The sequence below is a fragment of the Mytilus edulis genome, chromosome 4, assembly GCF_963676685.1.
Source record: "Mytilus edulis chromosome 4, xbMytEdul2.2, whole genome shotgun sequence".
Taxonomy (NCBI): domain Eukaryota; kingdom Metazoa; phylum Mollusca; class Bivalvia; order Mytilida; family Mytilidae; genus Mytilus; species Mytilus edulis.
In genome coordinates, this window is record NC_092347.1 from 39,994,110 (window position 1) to 40,018,903 (window position 24,794).

Sequence of the window (24,794 nt, forward strand, 5' to 3'; positions counted from 1 at the left end):
AGTAATTCAGTTAATATTAAGAAGTATCTCTTCATCTTTATATCTTTACATTAAAGAAACTGTATAACTATTGACGGCTATAAGTTACATGTTCATTGTATACACATATTCTCTAGCCTTAATGTAACTCTATTGTAATCTATGACCCCCTTGGACCCGCCTCTGAGATTCAGGCCAAACGCCTATAATCCATTAATTGTTTTTGATTGCCGTCTACATAAAAAAAAAGATGTGGTATTGAAACAACTCTTCGCAAGAGACCAGACGACACAAAAATGAACAACTACAGGTCCCCGTACGGCCTTAAACAATGAACAAAGCCCATACCGCATAGTCAGCTAAAAAATCGCACAGAAATGACAAATGTAAAACAATTCATAAGTGAAAACTGACAGCCTAACTTTTGCACAAAATAGTGAACACAAAAATATATATAACCACTGATTACAAGCTCCTGGCTTTAGACAGGCACATACAGAATATGGCGGGATTAAACATGTTAGCGGGCACCTAACCCACCCCTAACCGTACATTGACTGTCGTATGGTAAACATTTTCTAAAATGCTATCAAATTAGATATTCGGACGTGTGTATCTGTACTTAGTCATATTTGCATCTGTCGAGTTAATGTATTTCTACCAATTCAACTTACGTATACATAAGGATTTTTTTTACATGTACAAAATACCTCCAAGGGTGTTTCGACAATACAACGGATATTATGAGTTGCTGTCTGCATGTTATGGTCGTAAATTATTTATTTTGTAAACATGCATATTGGTTACAATCATATCAAAGCATTATTTCATACACGCAAAATTCATTGACAAACGCAATATTGTGTCAACGAAGCGTACAGTATAAAAAGGTGTAATGACAACGAAGCGTACACAATATGAAAATAAAGACACTTTAAAACGTGTATTTTTTTTTGTTTCTAGACACAACACAAACATACGACCTTTATAAGTTTGTTAATTTTAACTATAATTTTTAAAAATGTATGAGGTACAAGAAACATTAAATTTTGAATATTTAAAAATACCAATCACGTTTTATCATCGATATCGTCGTGCGTTATTTGATGTTTGTATATAAAAATTTCACATATTTGAAAAAAACCTTTTAGTAACTAATGAGTATTATGGCAAAGAATATATTGGAGCAAAATATCCGAAGAATAGATATTGGATTTTCTTTAAAAGTATTAATTTCTTACTGTCTGAACTCAGTGTTACACGGTTTGTTCGATTCGAACGCGTCAACGTCCGGTTTCATTTGTATCGGGGTTATACGGGGTGATAAACGCAACATTAAAAGTATAACCAAACTTCTCTTCTAGGAAAGGCAGTAACTTCAAGACACATTAAAATGAATTATCGTATATTTCTTATAAGAAATTAAAAAAGCAACAAGTGTTTTTTTTCTCTTTTTTTGAACTACAAAAATATAAAAGCAATGTAGTATGCAATATCATTAACCAGCCATTGTGATGAATGACAAAATGAAGCTAAATGCGCTTAACACTTATTTGAATTCCAACTTGTTAACCTAAGGCAGCTGCAAATATCGTTTATAGTTTGAATCTATATATCAATAAAGGTGCCATGTTAATTAATGTGGAACTTCCAATATGAGTTACAATCCGCTGTTATTGTTTTTTTCATATTACATATGCACTATCTATACGCACTATTATTTCAATATTTAACCTAGAAATATCTATCATATTTAGTTTTTCAAACGAATGCACAATCTAATCTAACGGAAATAACACAAACAATCCTATATCAAAACGTATTAACATGTCGGTTATAGTTCTGACACCTGTATCCAAGAAATAAATCGGGATTATCTACATTTTTTTGTAAACAACACAAATAAGAAATGAATAGATCATTTTCAAAGACTACATGTGTACTTCTCCTACTAAACATGCAGATATGTTTGTAAAGAAGGGACAAAAGATACCAGAGGGACAGTCAAACTCATAGATTGAAAATAAACTGATAAAGCCATGGTTAAAAATAAAAAGACAAACAGACAAATAATAGTACAGAAGACAAAACATAGAAAACTAAACACTGCGCACTTCAGTTGATAACTTATAAAACATTGTGAGATTTTTGCCTATAAAAAGGAAATCATATAAATCATATAAATCATATAAATCATATAAATCAAACGAAGGGCATTGAACACATTCAAAACTTTAAACAAAAACAAAGAATCATTAAATGGATAGGTAGTTCTCATATTTTCGAAACGTGTAATTGTCAGGACAATATACTTTGAAAATATCAGGAAAAATTCATGGGTATTTCTTATGAAATTTTAATGAGATTTGATTAGTGAAAACATTTTAACTCGTTCAAAAAATGTAACAGTCTTTATCAATTATTGTTTTTTTGCAATCGCATTTACAAAATAAAAACAAATAATTTAAAGTTAAAGTATTTTGACACATAGTAAGCACTATAATTTTCACAATAAACTATCATATCAAATCTATAAAAAGCACAATCAACATGATCTACATGTATATCTAACGGAAACAGAACAAACAACCCTATTTTGAATGTATTAATATGTCGTTTATACAACAGACACCTTGTCAAAAAAAAAAATCAGGATTATCTAAAAATTGAATATGTTATTTGAAAAGTCTACATTGCATACAGGTGTACTCCTACTCACATTTGCAGTTAGGTTCATAGTTTTTAACGAAATATCAGCAATTATAATACCGATATTTTACGTGGTTGATTTATAAAAACAGCTTGAGCCTTTTTTTTTTTATCAAAAGAGTATTAAGTTGGTTATTTTTATATTAATAACTAAAACTTGACTAGGTAATGAGAGAATATTTTTTTTATAAAAGACGACACTATGCGTATATAAGAATTATTGTTGGTTGAAATATGCTATTAAAATCGAAGGAGTCCAAATTCTTCGTTCATGAATTTATTCTCAAAATGAAATTATTACTTTAGAAGAATATAAATCTGATGGAAAAGGCTAGGCTATATTTATGTCATACAGCGCTAGCTCAACAAGACTTTTAATGTTACTCATTAAAGGTTTTACAGTTTATGCACCACAGAAGATCTTTTAAATTTATTATATAAGATACTTAAGTCCCCATTTGGAATCGACCTGGTTCCATTGACTAAGTTTGACCTATAAAAGAGCCTTACATATCTTTATAGATTCAATGTTATGACTAAGTTATTTCTCTTTTTTTAAAAATACAAAAAAAAAAACGTACCTACTTAGAAACAATCTAATATGAATGGCATATTAGCTGTTTCTCATATTATATAGGAATAGATTTTATTACAAAACAGCAAAATGAAAAAAAAAAGATATTGCAAATACTTATTGGAATCGTTAATACCTGAATACAAAAACAAATGGATCATGAAGGATTAATTGATGGACACGTTTAACTTTTTATAAAAACCTTTCATCTGCAATACAATTCCAGTCCACAATCAGATATTGTTTTACCTAACACAGGACTTTTCCTGATGCATTTTTTAGAAAAGAAAATCAATGAAATACAATACCAAGAAATTACGTCACAATTGGAAATAGATGTGACGTCATGAACCCCCTATGAAATTTACAAACCTCCTACGGATGCAGGTGGAGGCGTTTAACCAATCACAATGTGATAATGTACCAGCGGTGCGATTAAAACCGAAGTGTGACCTAAGTGCCACACATCTCGACTTAGATTCGACAAGTCCTTGCTTGTAGTCCTAACCATCGCAATCTTTGTGAAAACGCAGAAAAACTGTTATTTTAAAGTCTTGATTGACCTGTTAGACCGACCCCAGAACGTCCACCATTTGAACCGTGCACGCTATAATGGCACCACCGAAACGTCAACAGGGACTGTGTTTAGCATTCAATATTCTGTCAAATAAGTATATACAAAATATATATATACATTGATCATCAGGCTGAACAGTGTTAATTTATGTTTGTGGTTAAGTCGCAAACTTATAATGTTTGTATGACAATAAAGATATTATTATAATAATCGGCTGTCGAACTCGAAAATGAAACCTTTAATTGGCTTCTTATACTACAATTCTAAATTGTCAATTAAGCCCTTAAACGACTTATCGAATTACAACATGTATTACTTTTACAATACTGTACTAACAGTTTACTGTCCTAGAAGTTGCCAGGAAAATGAATGATTTCATCATTAGCGTTATTAACATTTAATTGACGCCTACTTGACTTTATTTTCGACCAATGACATTACAAAAAATCTGTTTCTCATCTTACCATCAAAGAGTTTGATACCACTTCATTAACACAGAAATGTCCATAAGTAGACACATGGATTGTCATTAAAATTAAGGCAAAGTCAGTAAGACCGTTAATTGTTTGATCTCAAGAGGCATCTTCGAATATGGAAGGCGCCATATGAATGCACATTTCCCTAATTTCTCAATTAGATTTGATTTACTTTTGCAGAAATGCATCATTAATGAAGTAGAGACGAACAACTCGGAGACACGTTTATGGCGTTTAAATCTTAAATTCTGAAAAAACGCAATAAGCAGATATTTTTTTTTAATGACGAGGAATAACACATAAAATACTTTTTTTTTTAAAGAAAAAAGTGATTTGCATGGCTAACGGATCAAAAAGATTAGCAACAGCAGATAATTGATATTCAAATTTCATCAATCGATGAAAAAGAATAGCACAAGATGAAGCGGTTAGATAAAGTAAAAATTTGAAAAGCATTGCAAATTACAAATCCCAAAATGTCTTGCAAGATAATGCAGATAGAAAACTTTGATATTAAAACAAGGGCTTTAGATACAAGATTTAAGACGGGCTTCAAAGTTATTGTGAAACTGCCTATTCTAGAGGTGGCGTGAATCAGATGTGGATACTTAAAAATTCCAAAGATCTTTTAGAGTACATACAATCTAACTCTCTTTTATCTTGTAACAGTATTAAAACATTTGACTTTTCTACTCTTTACACAAGTATTCCATATTCCAAACTTAAAGACAAATTGAAAGAGTTGGTATTACTTTGCTTCATAAAAAAGAATGGCCAACGTAGATACAAGTATCTTGTCTTAGGGAGGGATAAATCATACTTTGCAAAGAATCACTCTGATTCAAACAAAAAATTCTCTGAAACCGATGTTATCAAGATACTTGATTTCTTGATTGACAACATATTTGTAACGTTCGGAGGACGTGTTTTTCAACAGACTGTCGGCATCCCAATGGAAACAAACTGTGCCCCTCTACTTGCCGACTTGTTTCTTTATTATTATGAGGCTGACTTCATGCAGGAACTTCTTAGGAAGAAAGATAAGAAGTTAGCAATATCCTTTAACTCTACTTTCCGCTATATAGATGAAGTACTTTTACTAAACAATTCAAAATTTGGTGACTATGTGGAACGCATCTATCCCATCGAATTGGAGATAAAGGATACTACAGATACAGTTAAGTCGGTTTCATATCTTGACTTACATCTAGAAATTGACAATTAGGGTCGGTTGAAAACAAAACTTTACGACAAAAGAGATGATTTCAGCTTTCCAATTGTGAACTTTCCATTTCTAAGTAGCAACATTCCAGAAGCACCTGCATACGGGGTATATATCTCCCAATTGATACGATAGAGGGTTACTGCTCACAAGGAAGCTATTAAACCAAGAGTTCCAAATGGTGAAGTTGAAATCATCCCTTCGTAAATTTTACGGACGCCATCACGAGTTGGTTGACCGTTATGGAATAACCGTTTCACAAATGATATCGGATATGTTCCTTACGTCGTAACTACAATCCCCTTCCATTTCATGAATGTGACCTACCGAATTAGACTATTTACCGGATTTGTAATCACATAAGCAACACGACGGGTGCCACATGTGGAGCAGGATCTGCTTACCCTTCCGGAGCACCTGAGATCACCCCTAGTTTTTGGTGGGGTTCGTGTTGTTTATTCTTTAGTTTTCTATGTTGTGTCATGTGTACTATTGTTTTTCTGTTTGTCTTTTTCATTTTTAGCCATGGCGTTGTCAGTTTGTTTTCGATTTATGAGTTTGACTGTCCCTTTGGTATCTTTCGTCCCTCTTTTAACAACATATTTTATGAATTTTAAACAATGATTTTTCATCCACAATGTAAAATGTCAAATTATATCTTTAACTTAACAATCTAAAGTTCCAAAACGTTGTGCGATATACGACTAAGGTTATCCGTGTTTCGAAAAATTCATACTTTTGCAACACTTTATATTCAAAATCAAGCAGATAATAAAAACTAACAATTTTAACCAAATGTTCATATTTAATTGGACCTTCATATATCCCTTCACCACAGAATCAACTTGTTAATGTGTACACGATGAAGATGATGATCTCAAAATTTGGTCAGATTGATCACAATCATAATGGCTTTAAAATTCATAATAAAATTCGATATAATTTTGTTTGACGAAAACAAATGTATTCATTATTCTAAATACAAGGTGACAGTTTTGCTAAATCAACGCTATCTAAATAATGCAAAAGAAAACGTTCAGATGCACGGGAACTATAATAATAATCACAAACTTAATGTAGACAAACATATTAGCTTGGCAAACACCTGTCTTGTAACAACCGCAGTCGTAAAGACTTTTCTTAACTATAGAGAATTGAACCAAGACAGTGGAACGGATGTTGGACAAAAAGAGCACTCTTACGCATACAGATTGGAAAAATTTGTGTACCCTCAACATCTGGTCCGTAAGTTATAACACGTTATTCCTAAGTCTTATCCACGTGTATTATTTTCCTCCTAAAACATATTTGCCACTCACTCAATAACACTTTTTTCACATTGCCTCAAGTACATGAACAATTAAATGGGTGCTGCAATTGAATAAGAAAGTGCGTACTCTTTAAACGTACTTGAGATTATCCAAGTTTGATAAATACTTTTTCTTTGTACTATTTTATGGAGTATTATTGTCTTTTTTTCATCGTTTGACAATTAGGTTCTTTGAAAATCGTCTGATAATTCTTAGTACGCCCTTGAGCTCCAAATACCTTTCGTATGCTATGTTTTAAAACATTGCCAATAAAAAGTGACAGTGACCTTTAATATATTGAAAAATTCCTCTAGCCCATAAAGCTTAAATTGTTGTCATTAAAAGCGGTGTATATGTTAATACTAGAAGGATGAACATAGCATGCATTAAAACTTAATGTCAAACTACTTTTAACATCAGACGTTGAAAATACTTTTGTACGCTTCAGAATAAAATAAAGCTGGACTACATTGTACATCTGAACTATTTGTTTTTCGTTCATTTTCGAAGTATGTGTTAACTTTAGGATTGAATCGAAATTGCTATTCTGGATTATAAATCGAGAACGATAGGTCAAATGAATTTCAAGTTTAATTTGTTACTTTTGATGATCAAACGGATATCAGTTTTGTTGGAAATTTGGATTGAAATAAATAAAAACAACACACTAAACAAAGGAGTAGGTCCGGTAAGGACCGATTTTGGCCTCAAATTTCAGGTTCATCTGACGAAAGATTTTGACCACTTTTTAAACACTTAAGTGTCTATTTTATTTGAATTAATTAGTTTATGTGAAAGATTTTAACAGATTTAGTCATTAAAAACGATCCGATTCAAGCTCAAATATGAAAAATCTACCTAATATGCCGAAAAATGTCACTTTTCAGATGGTTTTTGGTAAAAATGAAAGTGGCCGCATCCGTGTTCATCCTCAACCTTTATATATGTTATGTATTATCATAAAATACAACTTACATTTCAATATTAAAGGTGAACACGATTACGACCACTTTCGTTTTACACGAAAACCGTCTAAAATTTAACTAAAATGCTAGAATTATGAGGATTTCAGTAATTTAGCATGACTTAATGGTGCTAGTACCGGATATATATGCATTGTATTGTCAAAATCAGCCCATATTTATGTAGCAGAAGCATTCTACTGTCCAATAAATAACTAAAGGTTTACATTTTAACAATTTTGTAAAACTGCTATATTTTGGGGCCAAAAAGGGGTCTTACTGAACCTACTCCTTTACCTTCATCAGAAACTGTAAAATCCAATTTTTTGAAGGCCAAGGACTTATCAGAACCAAAACAATTGTAAATTTGGCGTAGATGGTTAAAGGTCGTTTGTTTATTTACTAAAACACATTTAAATCCATTTAATCTTTGATTCTGGAACAGTGACACAAAAAATGTATGAAAACTTGGATAAACCGTCGTTAGACTATTACTGTTATTTTGTTTGTTATTATGATGATTAAAACTTCTTTTGTAGGACAAAGAACGATTTTAAAATGTAGAAAAATGAGATTTATTTTATGAGTAATGAAATAATAGATCTATTTCCGTACAAATAATGTTTTTATTGAAAATAAAGCAACACAAAATCAAATAACAAGGGATAATTCATATTAGCTTCAATACGCATGTTGTATCAGTTGAAAACGAATGCTTCATTTCAATATAATAACATTTAATCACATTTTATCAGTGGTGACTAGACAAGATAAACTAAATGAAGCATTTCACAATCGGTGATAAATGTTCAATAATGTCTAATAAGACCTTAATAGACATTTATACGAATGAGACATCGAATGACATAATCCATTCATTACAAATTAGGTCATCTTGGGCTTGAATTTAAAAATTATTGCTGTACGGTTTATATGACAAATAGATGACCTACACAATTATCTTAGTTCTAGATCAATGTAACACTTCTAAATCATCAGTTTAATATATCAATTGTAAACTAGCTAGAAGTTAAAGATGGCATTGATAGCAAGAAATGCATCTAACAGAACATTTCAGTTAAAAATTTTACTGAAAATATTTTATAAATTTGTTGAGTCCAAAAGGAAACCAAAGGAGTATTTAAAATCACATGTCGAAAAAATAATTAATAATGCTATGGCTTTATAAGAAAAGTAAAAAGACAAACCACAGAAAACAAAACTTCGTAGAAAACCAAAGATAATTCAATTAAGAAAAAACTTGGTTCTATGCAATGCATTTGGGTAATTTTGAAACGTTATTATTTACCTTTCATATATTCGACATAAGAGAGAACATAATATATCCACATAAATATACCTTGCTATTTTCATTATATAAAACTAAGCAATTGCTTGTTATTTTGAATATTTTAAGTTTCAAAAATTTGTTTAAACGCTTCAAAGATTTAAGAAAAAGTGTCAACTAAAAATTATCAAGAATGATTTTAAATGCAACCTATGGTGAAAATATACTCTAATAAATGATGGTTGTATTACATATGAGAGAAATATGTGCATGTTAAATTGTATTAACCGACATTTTAACAAACTTAAAGATTAAAATAAACTTAGACAATCGTGTAGATCCACAGAAATTTATTCTACTTCCTTAGGAACAAAACATAATGTAACACCGATTCCATATTAAAAACGTTTGTAATACCGCAGTCCCACTAGGCCACGATCGCACTACGATCTGTGATAAAAATGCAAATTTTGATGATCGTAGAACTATCGTATAGATCGCAGTAAGGTCGTAACACGGTCGTGGTGAGGTCTTCAAGATTGTGATGAGCGTGACCAACTTTGAACATGTTCAAAACAATCGTGGGGCGGTCGTGGCGAAATCAGGTCGAAGTACAAGCGCAGTTAGAGGACACTAAGGTCGTGGTAAGATCGCAAAGGTCGTTATACCATCGTGGCGAGAGCGTAGCGAAACCTTGATTCTATTCGGAGAGACTGCGCTACGATCTCGCAGCAACGTTAATACGACCTCACTACGACCACCACGTTTTCACCGCGACCCGTATACACTTCGACTACGACTATACCACGCTGTTCACGACCATAGTACGATTCTAGCACACCCTTGCCGTCCTTACCACGCTCTTCTTACGACCTGACTACGTTCATACTACGATCATCATTCTCATTGTCATTTTCACATAAAACATATTTAAAAAATCTCACCAGGTTTTGTTTGTCTGTATGTAATTAGGACTTCTTGCCCATTTCCTCTAACGGCTCAACCATGCTTCCCGTTTTTATTTAAATTAGACCGTTGGTATTCCAGTTTGAATTGTTTTACACTAGTAATTTTTGGGGCCCTTTATAGCTTGCTGGTCGGTGTGAGCCAAGGCTCCGTGTTGAAGGCCGTACATTGGGCTATAATGGTTTACTTTTATAAATTGTTACTTGGATGGAGAGTTGTCTCATTGTCCACTCATACCACGTTTTCCTATATCTATTGACATATATGTGTCATCTCTGCTATCGTTCACTAAAATATCGTCGTTTGAGCTTTATGGACCAGCAATAGGTTGTAATTTAGGTTGGATTGGTCGGTAAGACAATTCTGATTGATCAGAATTCGTTATTATCAGAGCTCTCTCTGGCTCTACGTCAACCCCAACCATCATGCCTACGTGTTTTAGTAGATTGTGGTGGCATGACTGTATTGTTTCCAAGAAATCTACGTATTATTCAAAAAGATATAGAAGGAATGGGAATGTATTGATATGGAACACGATGTTGACGTTATTGCTGATAACGTAGTAATATCGTGGTATAAACGTTGTATAATCGTAGTAAGAACGTGCTATAATCGCAGTAGAAGCGTGGAAAGATCGTGTTGCAATCGAATAAATCGTGGTATGGTCGTAGTGAGAACGTTATGAGCGTAGAAAGATCTTGATAAGCGTAGTGAGGTTGCATAATAAGCGTGGTGAGAACTTGGTATAACCGTAGTAGAATCGTTGTAGAAGCGTAATGAGGGCGTAGTTGCATCGTGAAAGCAACGAAAATTAAAATGTCCATGCCGCTCATACCGCGACCTTACCACGATCTGAATTTATTTGAATTCGCGGTGAGCGTGGTGCGATCTTGGTCTAGTGGGACTGGGGCTTATAGGAATTGAATACATTTACCGATTTTTCTGATTTTTATCAATAGAACAGTCTTAAAAACGTATTTCGTGAAATTAATTACTTTTCATTAATATGTTTGAAATATTAAGTTTAATTTGCCTGCTGTAAACTAAAAGAGGGACGAAAGATACCAAAGGGACAGTCAAACTCATAAATCTAAAACAAACTGACAACGCCATGGCTAAAAATGAAAAAGACAAACAGAAAAACAATAGTACACATGACACAACATAGAAAACTAAAGAATAAACAACACGAACCCCACCAAAAACTAGGGGTAATCTCAGGTGCTCCGGAAGGGTAAGCAGATCCTGCTCCACATGTGGCACCCGTCGTGTTGCTTATGTGATTACAAATCCGGTAAATAGTCTAATTCGGTAGCTCACATTCATGAAAGGGAAGGGGATTATAGTTACGACGTAAGGAACATATCCGATATCAATTGTGAAACGGTTATTCCATAACGGTCAACCAACTCGTGATGGCGTCCGTAAAATTTACGAAGGGATGATTTCAACTTCACCATTTGGAACTCTTGGTTTAATAGCTTCCTAAAGTAGGACTTAAAGGAGTCTTATTTTACAGTTCAATTATAGATTTTTAATCAAAACTATCTTCTTTCCAGTTGCCAATACAAGTGTATCTTAAATTGTCATAAATAACAACTTCGAAACAGAACAAAATTAAAAAATGAAAATCATTATTATTTATTAAAATAATCAAATGTAATCAGAAAAGGATGTTTTTTTTTTATCATATATAAATTCCGATTGATTAAAGTTAAAAATAAAAATAAAAGCAATGCATTAGTACGATAAACTTAGAATAGTATTTTTGATTTGTTTCTCAAATCGCTTAATAGAATATCAAGAAAAACAAAGAAGGCAAAACCGAAATCACCATACCGTATTATAAGGAAAGCACGAGATGAAAGCAGATGGTCCATAAATGGAAGTAGCTATAGTCGCAAGTTGGACATCAGTCCTGGCTTTACGCATGACAAGTTGAGACGACATCGATACAAAATAGAGGAAAAATAACACAGGCTGATGCTTCTGTTCTGTGAAAAGGAATGTTATGTTACAATTGATAAGTCATGAGGAAAATAATAAAAGTTCTGAAGACATAATCCGATATGGGAGTTAACCTTTTGTCATTTTTTTGTTATTGCTATTAGAACCTTAATACAAAGTTTGAGATACAAACATATTTTTTTACTAGTACCTGCACATCATTATATATATATTTAGAAACGTATCGACATTCATCTCCGTTTCATTAAAAATCAAAATAATATAGTCCCGTACTGGTTCCGCCAAGACTTTTTTTGTCATAAATATTTCTTATTCATCAATTTTGATTACCCAGCTATCAGTTTTGTTACAACTAAAATGTAATAAAGTTTACGAACTGTTGCGCTAATTTTTAATCCTGTCTATGTGTGTTCTTGTCGTGAATCATCCTGTATTTGATTGTTACCAAATTCGGTTGTAACGTTATTTCCAAAGTATTCTAACTCCCCTTCCTCCAACACACACAACAATCGTATCAAGTATGCTATAAAAACGTTTTCAATATTTACTTGTAAAAATAATTATGCAATTTCGTAACATTAAAAGAGGGACGAAAGATACCAGAGGGACAGTCAAACTCATAAATCGAAATTAAACTGACAACGCCAGCTGGCTACAAATGAAAGAAGACAAACAGACAAACAATAGAACACATTACACAACATATAAAACTACAGAATAAGCAACACGAACCCCACCAAAAACTACGGGTGATCTCAGGGGTAACATAGGACATTTCAGTTGCAAAAACATTCAAAAGATGATGCAATGTTTAAAGTGACTTATCTGTATATTCATTCATTTTATTTATTCATTGAATATTTTTAAATGTTGGTCTTCAAGACAAATGTCTAATCTTCAGCTCAATAATAGGTTTATATTTCAATTTCCCTTTCACAAGAGATAACATAAGAATATCTTGTTCTTTTATTTGGTGACTAAATAATTCAGTCAACTGAAATGTGATGTTTGATATATGTCTTTTTTCCATCATAGAATGAATTTAAATACCAAATATATTGTTATCATGATTTTAAACTATGTTTTGCAAGCATTGCTAACATATCACAAAGGAAATCTGATTTAATCAGCGCAATGCATATGCATTCATATGACGGAATGAAATCAATCATATATCCCTTGATTTCTTTTGATATCTCAATTCAATCCTCATCAATAGATTCGCCGTATCTTGGTTTGAAGTACCTATAAGCTTATTTGGTCAAAAGTGCTAAATGAAATTATACCTAGTGCAAAACGGGCGTGAGGTTAATGCTTGTCGTGTCTAGTTAAGACAACGCTATTTATTTGTAAATGCAGAAGTATAGATGAAACATCCGTGGACCAAATTTAAAAATTGGAAAGCTACGATATTTGACTTATAATAATTTAAATGTCACGTACTTAGAAGAGGAGAGTTTAATACTGTTCGAACGTTTGTTAACAAGTCAAAACAAACAAAATATGTTAATATGGTCGTATAAAGAAAAACAATCACGGATGGTCCATCCAGAAACATTAAGCCCACTGTGCATCATTTATATCTTTCAAAACGTCGTATGCTATGAATTTGCATAAAACATTACTCTTCTCGAAAAATCTATTGAGTTTAACTAGTAACATGTAATACAGAAGGTAACAGTTTTTCCTAGTTTTGTAAAAATTAAAAATAAGATGTTGTGTATAGCCAATAAGACAACTATCCACGCCAGACAAAGTAACTTAAATGTTATAATTAATACAGGTCACGATCTTCATCAATTTTTAAATCCATGAGACAAAAGCGGTATAAGAGCCATTTGAAACTCAAATATGTTTAAGAGCCAATCCGCCAGAAAACCATGCAATATTCAGAAAATCGTCCAAATCGACAATCACAACTTGACAATTTTTTATATATCATATCAATCCTTGACATAAAATTTAAAAAATTGGCCACTTAATTTTCGCCAGAATCGTATCTATTTTTAGTAACAGCCTCATTTGCATAATTATGTAAATTCATTATAAAACCAAGGAAAAATCCAACTTTTAATGCCTTTTAAGAACTACCCAAAAGCATATTAAATGGGGTAGTTGAGTTTTTAGAGTAATGTCAGGTGGAACCCTTCCATTTTCCTATGAAATGGTCAATACAAAAAAAAATTTAAACGATTTGGCACATTGCCAGGAGCACGGACACAAAGGCGGGTTTTTTTCATACCTGAATTTACATGGTTTTCATTTGCTTGTAACTTGCAAGACCCATTCCAGATATGTTTGCAACTTATATCAGTTTGAACTATGGGGTATGGTTTATATCAAAACAAAATATTAAGCTTGGCAAATGACTATTATATGTTAATTTATACCTTGGAAGATTGGTAATTTTAGTCCCCTATTGACAAATTTTGATTTCATTTTAATTGAATTCTAAACACAATTGGAAATAAAATGGCACATTTAATCATTTGGAAAAGTCAAATAAAGTAACTAAAACATGAAATAAGAAGTGTTTGTACCGCAGGTGCAAAAGTCACTAAATTGTCTGGAACTAGTGAGTCATCTTTTATGCTTTTCCGTGGACTTATCTCCCTTGGGTAGAATCTCCACTCCAAAATGTCAGCTTCCAGTGATGGTTTGACAGACGACATTTACAGTGAAGTTTGTGACTTTTCCTATCTTGGTGGAGGATGTGGGATATCCCATCACTATTCATCTACACCTAATATACTTTTTAAAGTATATGAATGCACCAAACCTACTACTATTCATCTCAAACGTCTGAATAGTAGTAAGAGCTGTGATTTTCCAGAAGGGCTATTTATCCTGTATAGGACTGGTATTTTTTCAATTGATGCAACAACAACTCAGCTTAGCATATGTCCTAAGCACAGGGACTTCTATGGTATCCATTGGAAAAATAAGAGTGCCCGATGTCAACATCCAGACCACCCCTCTTCCAGCAAAGCCAAGGCTGACCGAGGATCTTCACCTTTGTTGTGCAAGCAGAACTGGCTGTATACTCGACAAATTATTCCCGTAGGAACAGGTACAAATCTGACAGGCAATATATATTTATTTTCTCATAGTCTGTAAGTCAATCTGAAATTAGGGGACCAATATTTTATACCTAGTTTAAAATATCACTTTGAAATAATTTCATCTGTCTTGGTCAGTGTAGGCAGAAAGGGGACAACCATTTGATTCCGAAAAAGGGAAGGGGGATTAGAATAGTCAAAATATTTATCATGGTTATATATCACACCAGGTAAGCACAGAATACTCATTTTCAAGCTTAACAAGGTTACAACTAGTACTGTAAACCATACAGCCTTCAACAATGAGCACAGCCCATACAGCATAGTCAGCTATTACCTCATTTCAACATACATGATGTACTGTACTGTACTGATATCCTAGATATAGGAGGATGTGGTGTGAGTGCCAATGAGACAACTCTACATCCAAATAAAAATTTAAAAAAAGTAAACCATTATAGGTCAATGTACGGCCTTCAACACGGATCCTTAGTTCACACCGAACAACAAGCTATAAAGGGCCCCAAAATTACTAGTGTAAAACCATTCAAACAGGAAAACCAATGGTCTAATCTATATAAAAAAACAAGTTAGAGAAAATACCCTACATTTCCTGCTTCGTTGACTTTGCTTTGACTTATGTCTTATACATACATATTTCATTTCATAAACAAGGGACACAGATTTTTTTTCTTTCATAGTTATACATATTTTGTTTGTAGGACTTTGCAAGCAATGCTCAATAAAGATGAAGAATTTTGTTAAAAGTGACAAGACACAGGTCAAACTAAATATAGAAGAAGATGTTGGTAAGATATATTTTAAACTTTCTAATTTAACGGTTCGTTACATATATGATAACCACGATAACCATACAAGCAAATGAAATAACTTACATTAAATTACCTGATTACATGTACAAAAATGTATGTACATTGGATTCTAAGGAATAAATGTCATTAGCTAAAACTATGTGAAAAGGTAGATATTATCAAACACACACATATATATATATGATAATGTAGTGCGATATTTTCAGTCATTTAGGAGATAACTGTATTGTATTTTAAGCTCCGACGGCATTAATTGGGGATTTGATGGTCGCAAATTAAGTTTACTGGCGACGCGTTAGCGGAGACAGTAAACGGGTATTTGCGACCATCAAATCCCCAATTGATGCCGTCGGAGCTTAAAATAAAATATTGTTATCTCCATTCTAATGAAACTGACTGAAAACAACGTTAAAACATGTATCTAAAGTTTGCCATATGCCGTCTGCGCTTGCGCGTACGTCTCATAGCATCAATTGTCAATTGGTGCCATGTAAATATGTGACGTTATCCAATCAAAATGAACGTTACAAATTTGTTGCATTAGAATAACAATTGACTGTGTTCACATTATATGTGCAAATAATCAAATAGAAATCCGCATCAATTAATAACAGCTGTACTTCATAACTCTAATTTGCAAAAATGCCGTAATTAGACGCATGTGATTAGCTAGATTTGTGGTTCAGATTAGAAACAAAATAATGATACATTCATAAATCAATATAAATTATGTATTCCTAATAGATTATGTCACATACTTAATTTAATATCAGTTATTTGTGAAATTTGTCGATAAATTTATGTTACATTCAATCTGAAATTCAAAATACAATCTTAAATATGTAAAACAAAATATTAAAGAGACTTATAGTTTGGAATACCAGCTGCGCCTTTCGTACATCAGACTCAAAATTGGCGTTAGAAGAGGACATAAATATATATAGAATAAGGAGATGTGGCACAATTGCCAATTAAACCATTATCCACAAAGGACAAAACGACACGGATATGAACAAACTACACAATGCTATAAAAGGTCCCAGTTGACAAATTATGGACTATTTTGTGGAATTTCATCAGTTAAAATATCTAGAATAATCGTCATTTGTTCATTATTCATGACAATTGTGAAGTTCTTAAATTGATAATACCAGCCAAGAAACTGAATACATCGTTATATGATTTCTGGATGATAATTGCCAAATACAGTGTGCCTTCATGCATCGACATTTTTCACAAAAAATCATTGTGAAAGGCTGTTTTTTTTTGTACAGTTTAAATATTTTGAATTGTCATTAAACTCATTATTCTGAATATCAATTTGATGAGGTCAACAATTTAGGAAACGTATTTTCTTCATAATGACACATAATTCATGATTCGCCTTTAAAGATATGTTTGTATTCCCATGCCAATAACATGTATACTACTAGTAGTATTTCTTTCAGCTTTTTGTCCCTAGCCATAAAGTTAAGCAGGATAAATGTTTAATTCGTGTCCTAAAATATTATCGAAATAAAATGAAGAAAGCAAATAAAAAAACCCCAAAAAAACACGATGTCAGTTTTATTTTGTAATGCAAAAGATTCGGAAAAGTTTTTGAAATATAGTCATCGTAAATAATCAAAATTTCAAATGCAATGGGTTGGGCAAATATGATAATGAATAAATAAAATAAAACTGCATGTGCAAATAATCAAGGCAAATGCCTTATAAATTTATCAAGAAAATACAAATACACAATTCAAACATGCCAACATGTCAATCCTCACGAGATAAATGCATTTGTTTAGTAAAATAGATATGCTTTTTCAGATGTATTCTTTGAAAATAAAAATATTCTGAATGATGAGAAATTTAACAAGGTGTGCTTTTGAAATAACTGTATCCCACGCGTTTAATACTAGTTGTGTTATGCGTCTACATCATTTTGTCAGGCGCAATTGCATTTATTAGAGAATTATTTAAATTTTGGTTGTTTATTATTTTACGAATGAACAGATTTTAATTTTTGACAGAAGCAGGCATACGTGATAGTAAAGTAATAATTACAAAAATACGTCTGGTTATTATAAATATTTATGAGAAAGTCAGAGCTACAAGGAAAATGATGTAACCAGAGTATAATTAAAGTAGTTTAGAAGTTTAGTTAAAGGTACAAGGCATGCGTTCTTCACGATAACAAAAACATCTCGTTTGTTTGAAAACAAATGTTTTTGAGAAATGATAGTAAAAAATTAAATCCTTACAAAACTTCAATTTAAGCTGCAAGCCAATGCGAATAAAAATCAAGTGACATGACAATGTTTAAAACATATAGCAACTTTGATTTATACACCTGATAAAAAATTATCTTTTTATTAAAACTTACAAAATCTACATTTATTTGAAGAGCTCCAAATGTAAAATCATAAAAGATATACAAATCCAAAACAGAACTTTCAGGTATTAACATAAATAGAGTTTGTCAGATTGAGTTTGGACTTATTTGTATTTGTAAAAACTACAATCTAATCAAGTTAGGCATTTCTTTCGATGTATGTATTATGTGTGATAAACCCGAAAGCACTGGTTTCTGGGCAAAATTAAAATTTTAGGTAGAATATTATGCCATCTGTATTATCAAACTATAGTCGAAAACCCTGATGTCTTTTTGTTCTAGAGTGCTTTTGATATTTAGCTGCATCGCAAATTAAACTGTACTAATAAACAAAAACAAAAAAACAAAAAAAAAACGTTAAGCATACTATAACATACGAATCTTTCCATGTAATGATTTAGAATGCTCATATAAGAGCCGACTTTATTACTGTTTTGAATCCTGTATGAATATTCAATAGACAATTAAATAGGAAGCAAACAGTATGCAATTCTGGTCATACTAACGTCATTAACGAATGTCACGAATCCTTATAAAATCTAAAATTTGAAAATAATACCTTGTGAATGTTTTGTCCGACACGCATTTCAATATAAATCTTCATTAAGAATTTTCAAATATCCCCAGCCCCTACCCCCAAAATTAGAATAAATTAAATCCAGGGATGTAGAAAAAATTTGACCAGCTTTATGATAAAAAACATCCATACAGAATAGACAAAAATATCTAAGATCGATTTTGTGAGAGGGAATAGGGACGTTATTTTGTCATAAACTAGTTTCCTGTTTACTAAACAGAATGGTCTTTACTTAACCATTTTTAACTCAATTATATTCTTAGAAAGTTGTTTATCACTGTCATTTGAGCAAAAAGATTACTTTAAGTGACAGATGTGTACGAATGTTGAAGATCTCAATAACGAATTTGGCAACAACTTTCACAAAATGAGTCAAGCGAGCCTGACGCATAGCTTCCATAAGCGTTTCTCTGTAAGAACTCTTCGATAGCGTCATTCGGGAACAATCCGAATATCAGTCGAGCATTCACCAATCTGTCTTGTCGAACATGTTCATTTATACATACGGTTGCACCGTGTAAGAGGAATTTAAGTGCTTATAAGGTCGGAATTTGGGCATTTCCTCTAATCTCGCTGACCATTTAGACTAGTGTTTTCACAAAAGTGTGTCCTTAACGATTTTTTTACCGACAGTTAATTTGTCACGAAGTCCATCAATACTATAAGGGCTAAATAAGTTTGAAAGTCCACAATAGTATATGGGCAGTTTTACGTTATTACACCACGGATAACGATGGTTGACAGAAAAGCGGCAATCACATAAAAATGTTTGTAGCGGAATTCTTTTCTAGTGTGTGCTTACTAAGTGACATCCAAATTAACTGTCAGACATTGACATCGACGAAATACCGACGAAATACATACAATTGTTTAATAATATATTATTTTGTCCGATTGCATAAATGAATGTGAATGATTGTGTCGTCTAAGAGCTAATTTTACAGCTGGCCTACCTTTTAAAATCTTATTCTGAAAATAAAATAGGGATATGTACGTTTGGAATGCCAACAACATGAAACGTAAGAGAGCACATTAATCAAATAAGCGTATAAAAGAAAATGGCACCGTAATATATGTTTGGCACTGTTCAGTTATGAAAATAAATATTAAATCAAACGTTAATGATAATAACGAATTTGAAAAAAAAATAAATATACATTGTATATCATAAAAGTTGTCAGTGATTTGTTTTGAAACAAAGAAGCACTACCTGAAGTTGATAATTTATATAATTAAAATGAGAAAAATGTACTTATTCTTCAGAACATGGTATCTTTGAAAGTGATTTTGCCAAATTCACTTAAGAAGACTTCAAAAGGCGAGGATCCCTTCTGATTCTATATCAATTTCCATGTTGCATGTTGCTGGTTTTACTGCATGAATGTTTGGTTGTTACATATACAAAAAGTGTGGTATATTTGATTGCAAAATATTGTGCAAACAGTTACTGTACCCTTGAAAGTTTATGACAAAAAATATATATATATAATGAGTTTTATTTTTTATCATATGCTTTTCCCATAATTTAAGGGAAACATTTCGATTTTCATCGCTTCGCATTCCCACCAAAATTGCAAATTTCTATATTGGTGTTGATGCAAGTATGTTGATCTAGATCCCTTCTGCTCTAGACTGTCATTTGACAAACCTTCAGAGCATTAAGAATGCTAAACTCGTAATGGGGAATTTGAGAATAGACACCAACCCTTAAATTCCAATATATCTGCACTAATGATAAGCTTCCGATTAATTTCTTAAACTATTTATCGATAGAACATACCTATACCTATATCTTTGTGATCAAAGAGATTATAAGTTCGTTTCTGCATTACTGTAAATTTAATTTAGAAATGAAAGTGAAGTTTTGAAAGAAGAAGAATTTCAGATTTGATGCTTGTAAGACAAGTTTTTAGTCTATAATTGGCATTATTGAAGGCCTTACGGTTGCCTATAATCGTTTACATCCACTTCATTTAAAAAAAAATTGTGAATAATTGTTTCATTTGAATCATACCACATCTCCTTATTGTTTTTCATTAGAAGGCTTTTCGACGATTTTATGTACTTTCTATATAAGGTTCACCTATTTTGGAGGAATTAAATCAGTTATATTTTAAATAATAAAAGAGATGAATTCGTTATTATTTGATTTTCATGTTTATTTCAACGAGCCACAGAAAAATCTGTGATGATTCTTTTTTATCCCGTCGGATTAAAATCAGATCTTACCAACGCTCTTTGCTTACTGGGTTCTGCCAAATGTCCGTTCTACTTACATTTCTGTTATTTATTAGATCTGCAATCGAACGACCTACCTACGAGTTGGTTAGGGTGTGATAAATTATACAAAACCAAATGATCCAGAAATATCTTAAATCAAAAAGTAGAACAAAGCGTTGTCAAATCCATGTAACAAGCAATGCGGCACCTTGACACAGGATCTATATTTTGAATAGATTAGTTTTTAAGTTATCTACAAACATGCAATATATTGTTAAAACGATGAGGAATGGCAATCAAACGGCATAACCTTATTTTTGTCATCACCGTTTGAAAGCGAAAACTTCAGTAAAACAGCGTTTGATAATTGTAATGAATCTACAGTGTGGGATTTATGTTGCTTATCTTTGAAATCATTAAAAATTTCGTTTTCAAAGACTGCTATCTTTGGAATGAAGAAAAATGACGCATTAATAGTGGTTATGAATGAAGTAATCAAAATGATATATTATATATATATATGTTTCTTAAGATCTTCTTGTTAAAGATAACATAGTATTTCAATTTTAATTCAAAATAAATGTTTTTTTTAATTATATTTGCTTGATAAATTGCCGGGAATTCTTCTGACTTAAAAACATAAAATTGACTGCCATACGTAGCTGTATATTATCTGCAAAAATATTAACCAACATCTATAGAATGAATATTTGTACAGCAGATACATTTTGGATACTTCGGGAAGGGTTATTTCATATTTGAGAACTATGGCCAAACTTGAAAGCTTTCAAAAATTCCAAAAATTCCAAAAATTCCAAAAAGTGGTGCCAATTCCCCCTGTATTTGTACTTGTAGTAAATTGTTTTGGGCTGAAGTGATTTAAAACTCTTTAAAGAAGATGAAATCAAACTAACACACAATTACTAAGGGAGTCACATGAATTCTTAAAAAAAAGACCGAGTTTATCGACTGGATACGTATCACCTGCTATGGATACATTATCCACACACAGCTTAAATGTCATTAATTATTGAATGAATCAAATAAACGTATTACGTTCACAACGCTTTTTAGTTTTAAAACATTTGGAAACACAAGGATATTTGTTTTTTATTCACCCTTTCTGTGATGGGTGTTGTAGTTATGGCTGTATTTTAAAAATAATTTTCTATTATTTGGATGATAGTTATCAAAAGTACCAGGCTTCTAATTTGATACACCAGACTTCATAAGACTCATCAGAGACGCTCGGATCAAAATAGTTAGAAAGTCAAACAAGTTTAAAGTTTAAGAGCATGGAGGACTCAAAAATTCCAAAAAGTGGTGCCAAATGCTGCTAAGGTGGTATATGCCTGGGATAAGAACTTCCTTAGTATTTCGAATAATTCATACTTTTGCAAAGCAGTATTTGTGTAGAACCTTTAAATTTCATAATGCCAATAACTCAAGTTATCTAAAATTGTGTTGTCAGGATGATATAACTTTCGTAAAAATTCTCTTTTCAATTTGTTTTCCTCAACATTATCAATGAAATTAAAAGAGGAACTTGAAAGCTTTCAATGCTTTACGATCTGATCTTAACGTCGGTAAAAGAGTGTGTTCGTATAAATTTTGATATGAATATGAAATTTTTTGTCGTAAATATGACATTCATGACATAATTTAAGTGCCTTAATTTAAAAAATAATTACTTTTTAGAAATTAAATATCAAGATGAAAGATGGTAAAATTCAATAAATTAAGAATTGCACAATATGCACGTAGAAAAACATTGTTTATTCCTATGGATTGCATCCATAACAGATAAACAAGAGGTTCAAGTTGAAAATTAACTGATAAGAATACTTACAACTGAGTATTATAAATACTTGTTGCTTGTTTACATATATTGATCAGTCCTAGTTTTATCAATTCATGGTTTGTGATACGAAAATCTTCAAAGGAAGTACATGAAGTTCAATTTTAACACTAGTATTTAAACGTATAAAAAAGTTTGATTCATACTGACAAGTGCAAGTTTAGTTTGTGTACTTGATATAACTTAACGCAATTTAAACCGTGTTGTGTGGATTGTTAGTATTTTGCTAGTTTTCGTAAGGTAATACGGTTGTCCGTTTTTATTTGACCAGTAGTTTTATATGTTCCACTATGTATAAACTTATTTTGACTAAACGGAAAAATTAAAAATTTTCAGAATGTCTACAGAATGTAAATAAACAAAAGATATGCAATACAATAAAATTGTCGACTTAAATTGTAAAAACAATACTTCGAGAAGAACTTGCTCAAACAAAAGACTTTTTTGTTGTACACCAGACGTACTTTTCTTGTGCATAATACACACCAGACGCACTCGAATCAAAACAGATGAAGGTTTGATTTTAGAAAGTAAAGCCTAAACGCACCGAATTCCTAGTACTTAAAAAATTAGTACAAATACATGTAAACTATCATTTATTGTTCAGTCGTATTGAATACATGTATGTAAGTATTTATTTTTCTTGATATAACGCTTGTATCAAAAGGGTCAGTCGTTTACCCGAATTGATTTTGTAATGAGAAAAAAAAAATTGATGCAGTTCATCCATATCTGATGACGTGACCAATCAAACAAACAAATATAAATCAAGTATTTTTTCAAGTTATCAAGCTATCGGTTTTTATATATCGTTATATTTTGCACTGATCTGAATTTTATTTCTTGAATAAACACATCATACATGTAGATACAGCATTAAAAGTACATTTCTTAAACTAATATCTTATTAAGATTAGATGCCGAGACTGTGTGATAACTAATGTTGTCATCCGCCATTACAGCTAATCAATTATGTTTACTACCAAATCAAACCCGATATAATGAACGTCTTATTCACGGCGTCAAAACGTTTTAAAAGAATATGCTGATTATGCTTGTCATTGATTTCCCAGCACGATTACGTAATCCAACCTTTGTTTTCTAAACATAATTACGTAAATCTTCATACATTCTTACATTCAATTTGTCAAATAGACACCAGACCGAATTACGACAATCAATACTGCACTGTTAAACAAATATACCTATGTCGTACAATCACGTAAATGTAACATTAAGATAGATTTTTAAGACAAAAATAATGGCTAAGAAATATATTTGATCTGATCTTTCATTAGCTTTTTTTTTCAAATACTATCAAAAAAATGAAATTCGTCATAAAAAGACTATTACTCATATATTGCCATATTGTGATACAAATTAAACTGTTTTAATTCATTCTTTTGGCGGTATATCTTTTCAGTGCTCAAAAATAAAAGTTCATAGTTCATTGCTTATTTAGATATAAGAAGATGTAGTATGAACCCCAACTAAGCATGTTGAGGGTGCTTTGTAGACAATGACATTATCTATTTAATTTTGAAATAAACATAGATGCATTTAAATGATATAAAAACCCTACGGACTATTATTCATACATTTGACTATTTTATCGACCTTTAAATACTGACATGTGCAGCAAACAAAAGCATATACATTTTTATTTTATTTTATGTAGCACTATCACGCTTGAGTGTGCCTGTATTTGTCACACTAGATATAAAAGTTTTAAAAACATAAGCACAACTTCATCAGGCAAAAATGGCATTAGTTAGTCTTTTGTTATATTGAATTGAATATAAAACCCGTATATAAGAATAAAGGGTTATGCGTAAT

The 24,794-nt window shown here is 31.7% G+C and overlaps 2 protein-coding genes across 3 annotated transcripts in view; one reads left to right on the top strand and one right to left on the bottom strand.

Moving 5' to 3' along the window:
- LOC139519685 (adipokinetic hormone/corazonin-related peptide receptor variant I-like) overlaps positions 1-24,794 on the bottom strand; it is a 237,882-nt gene that overhangs the window by 110,116 nt on the left and 102,972 nt on the right. The window lies entirely within an intron of this gene.
- On the top strand, positions 14,663-18,039 carry LOC139518604 (uncharacterized). The gene is made up of 3 exons (XM_071310080.1): positions 14,663-15,101; positions 15,813-15,899; positions 17,942-18,039. Exons 1-3 carry the CDS (start codon positions 14,669-14,671, stop codon positions 18,037-18,039), a joined length of 618 nt encoding a protein of 205 aa, XP_071166181.1. The 5' UTR covers positions 14,663-14,668.

What these genes read in the sequence shown, in the direction of transcription:
- LOC139518604 (XM_071310080.1), top strand. Translation starts at nt 14,669, where the DNA reads ATGTCAGCTTCCAGTGATGGTTTGACAGACGACATTTACAGTGAAGTT. An exon ending in AATTATTCCCGTAGGAACAG is followed by an intron (nt 15,102 to 15,812) that starts GTACAAATCTGA and finishes TTTTGTTTGTAG; the next exon opens with GACTTTGCAAGCAATGCTCA. An exon ending in AAATATAGAAGAAGATGTTG is followed by an intron (nt 15,900 to 17,941) that starts GTAAGATATATT and finishes AATTTTTGACAG; the next exon opens with AAGCAGGCATACGTGATAGT.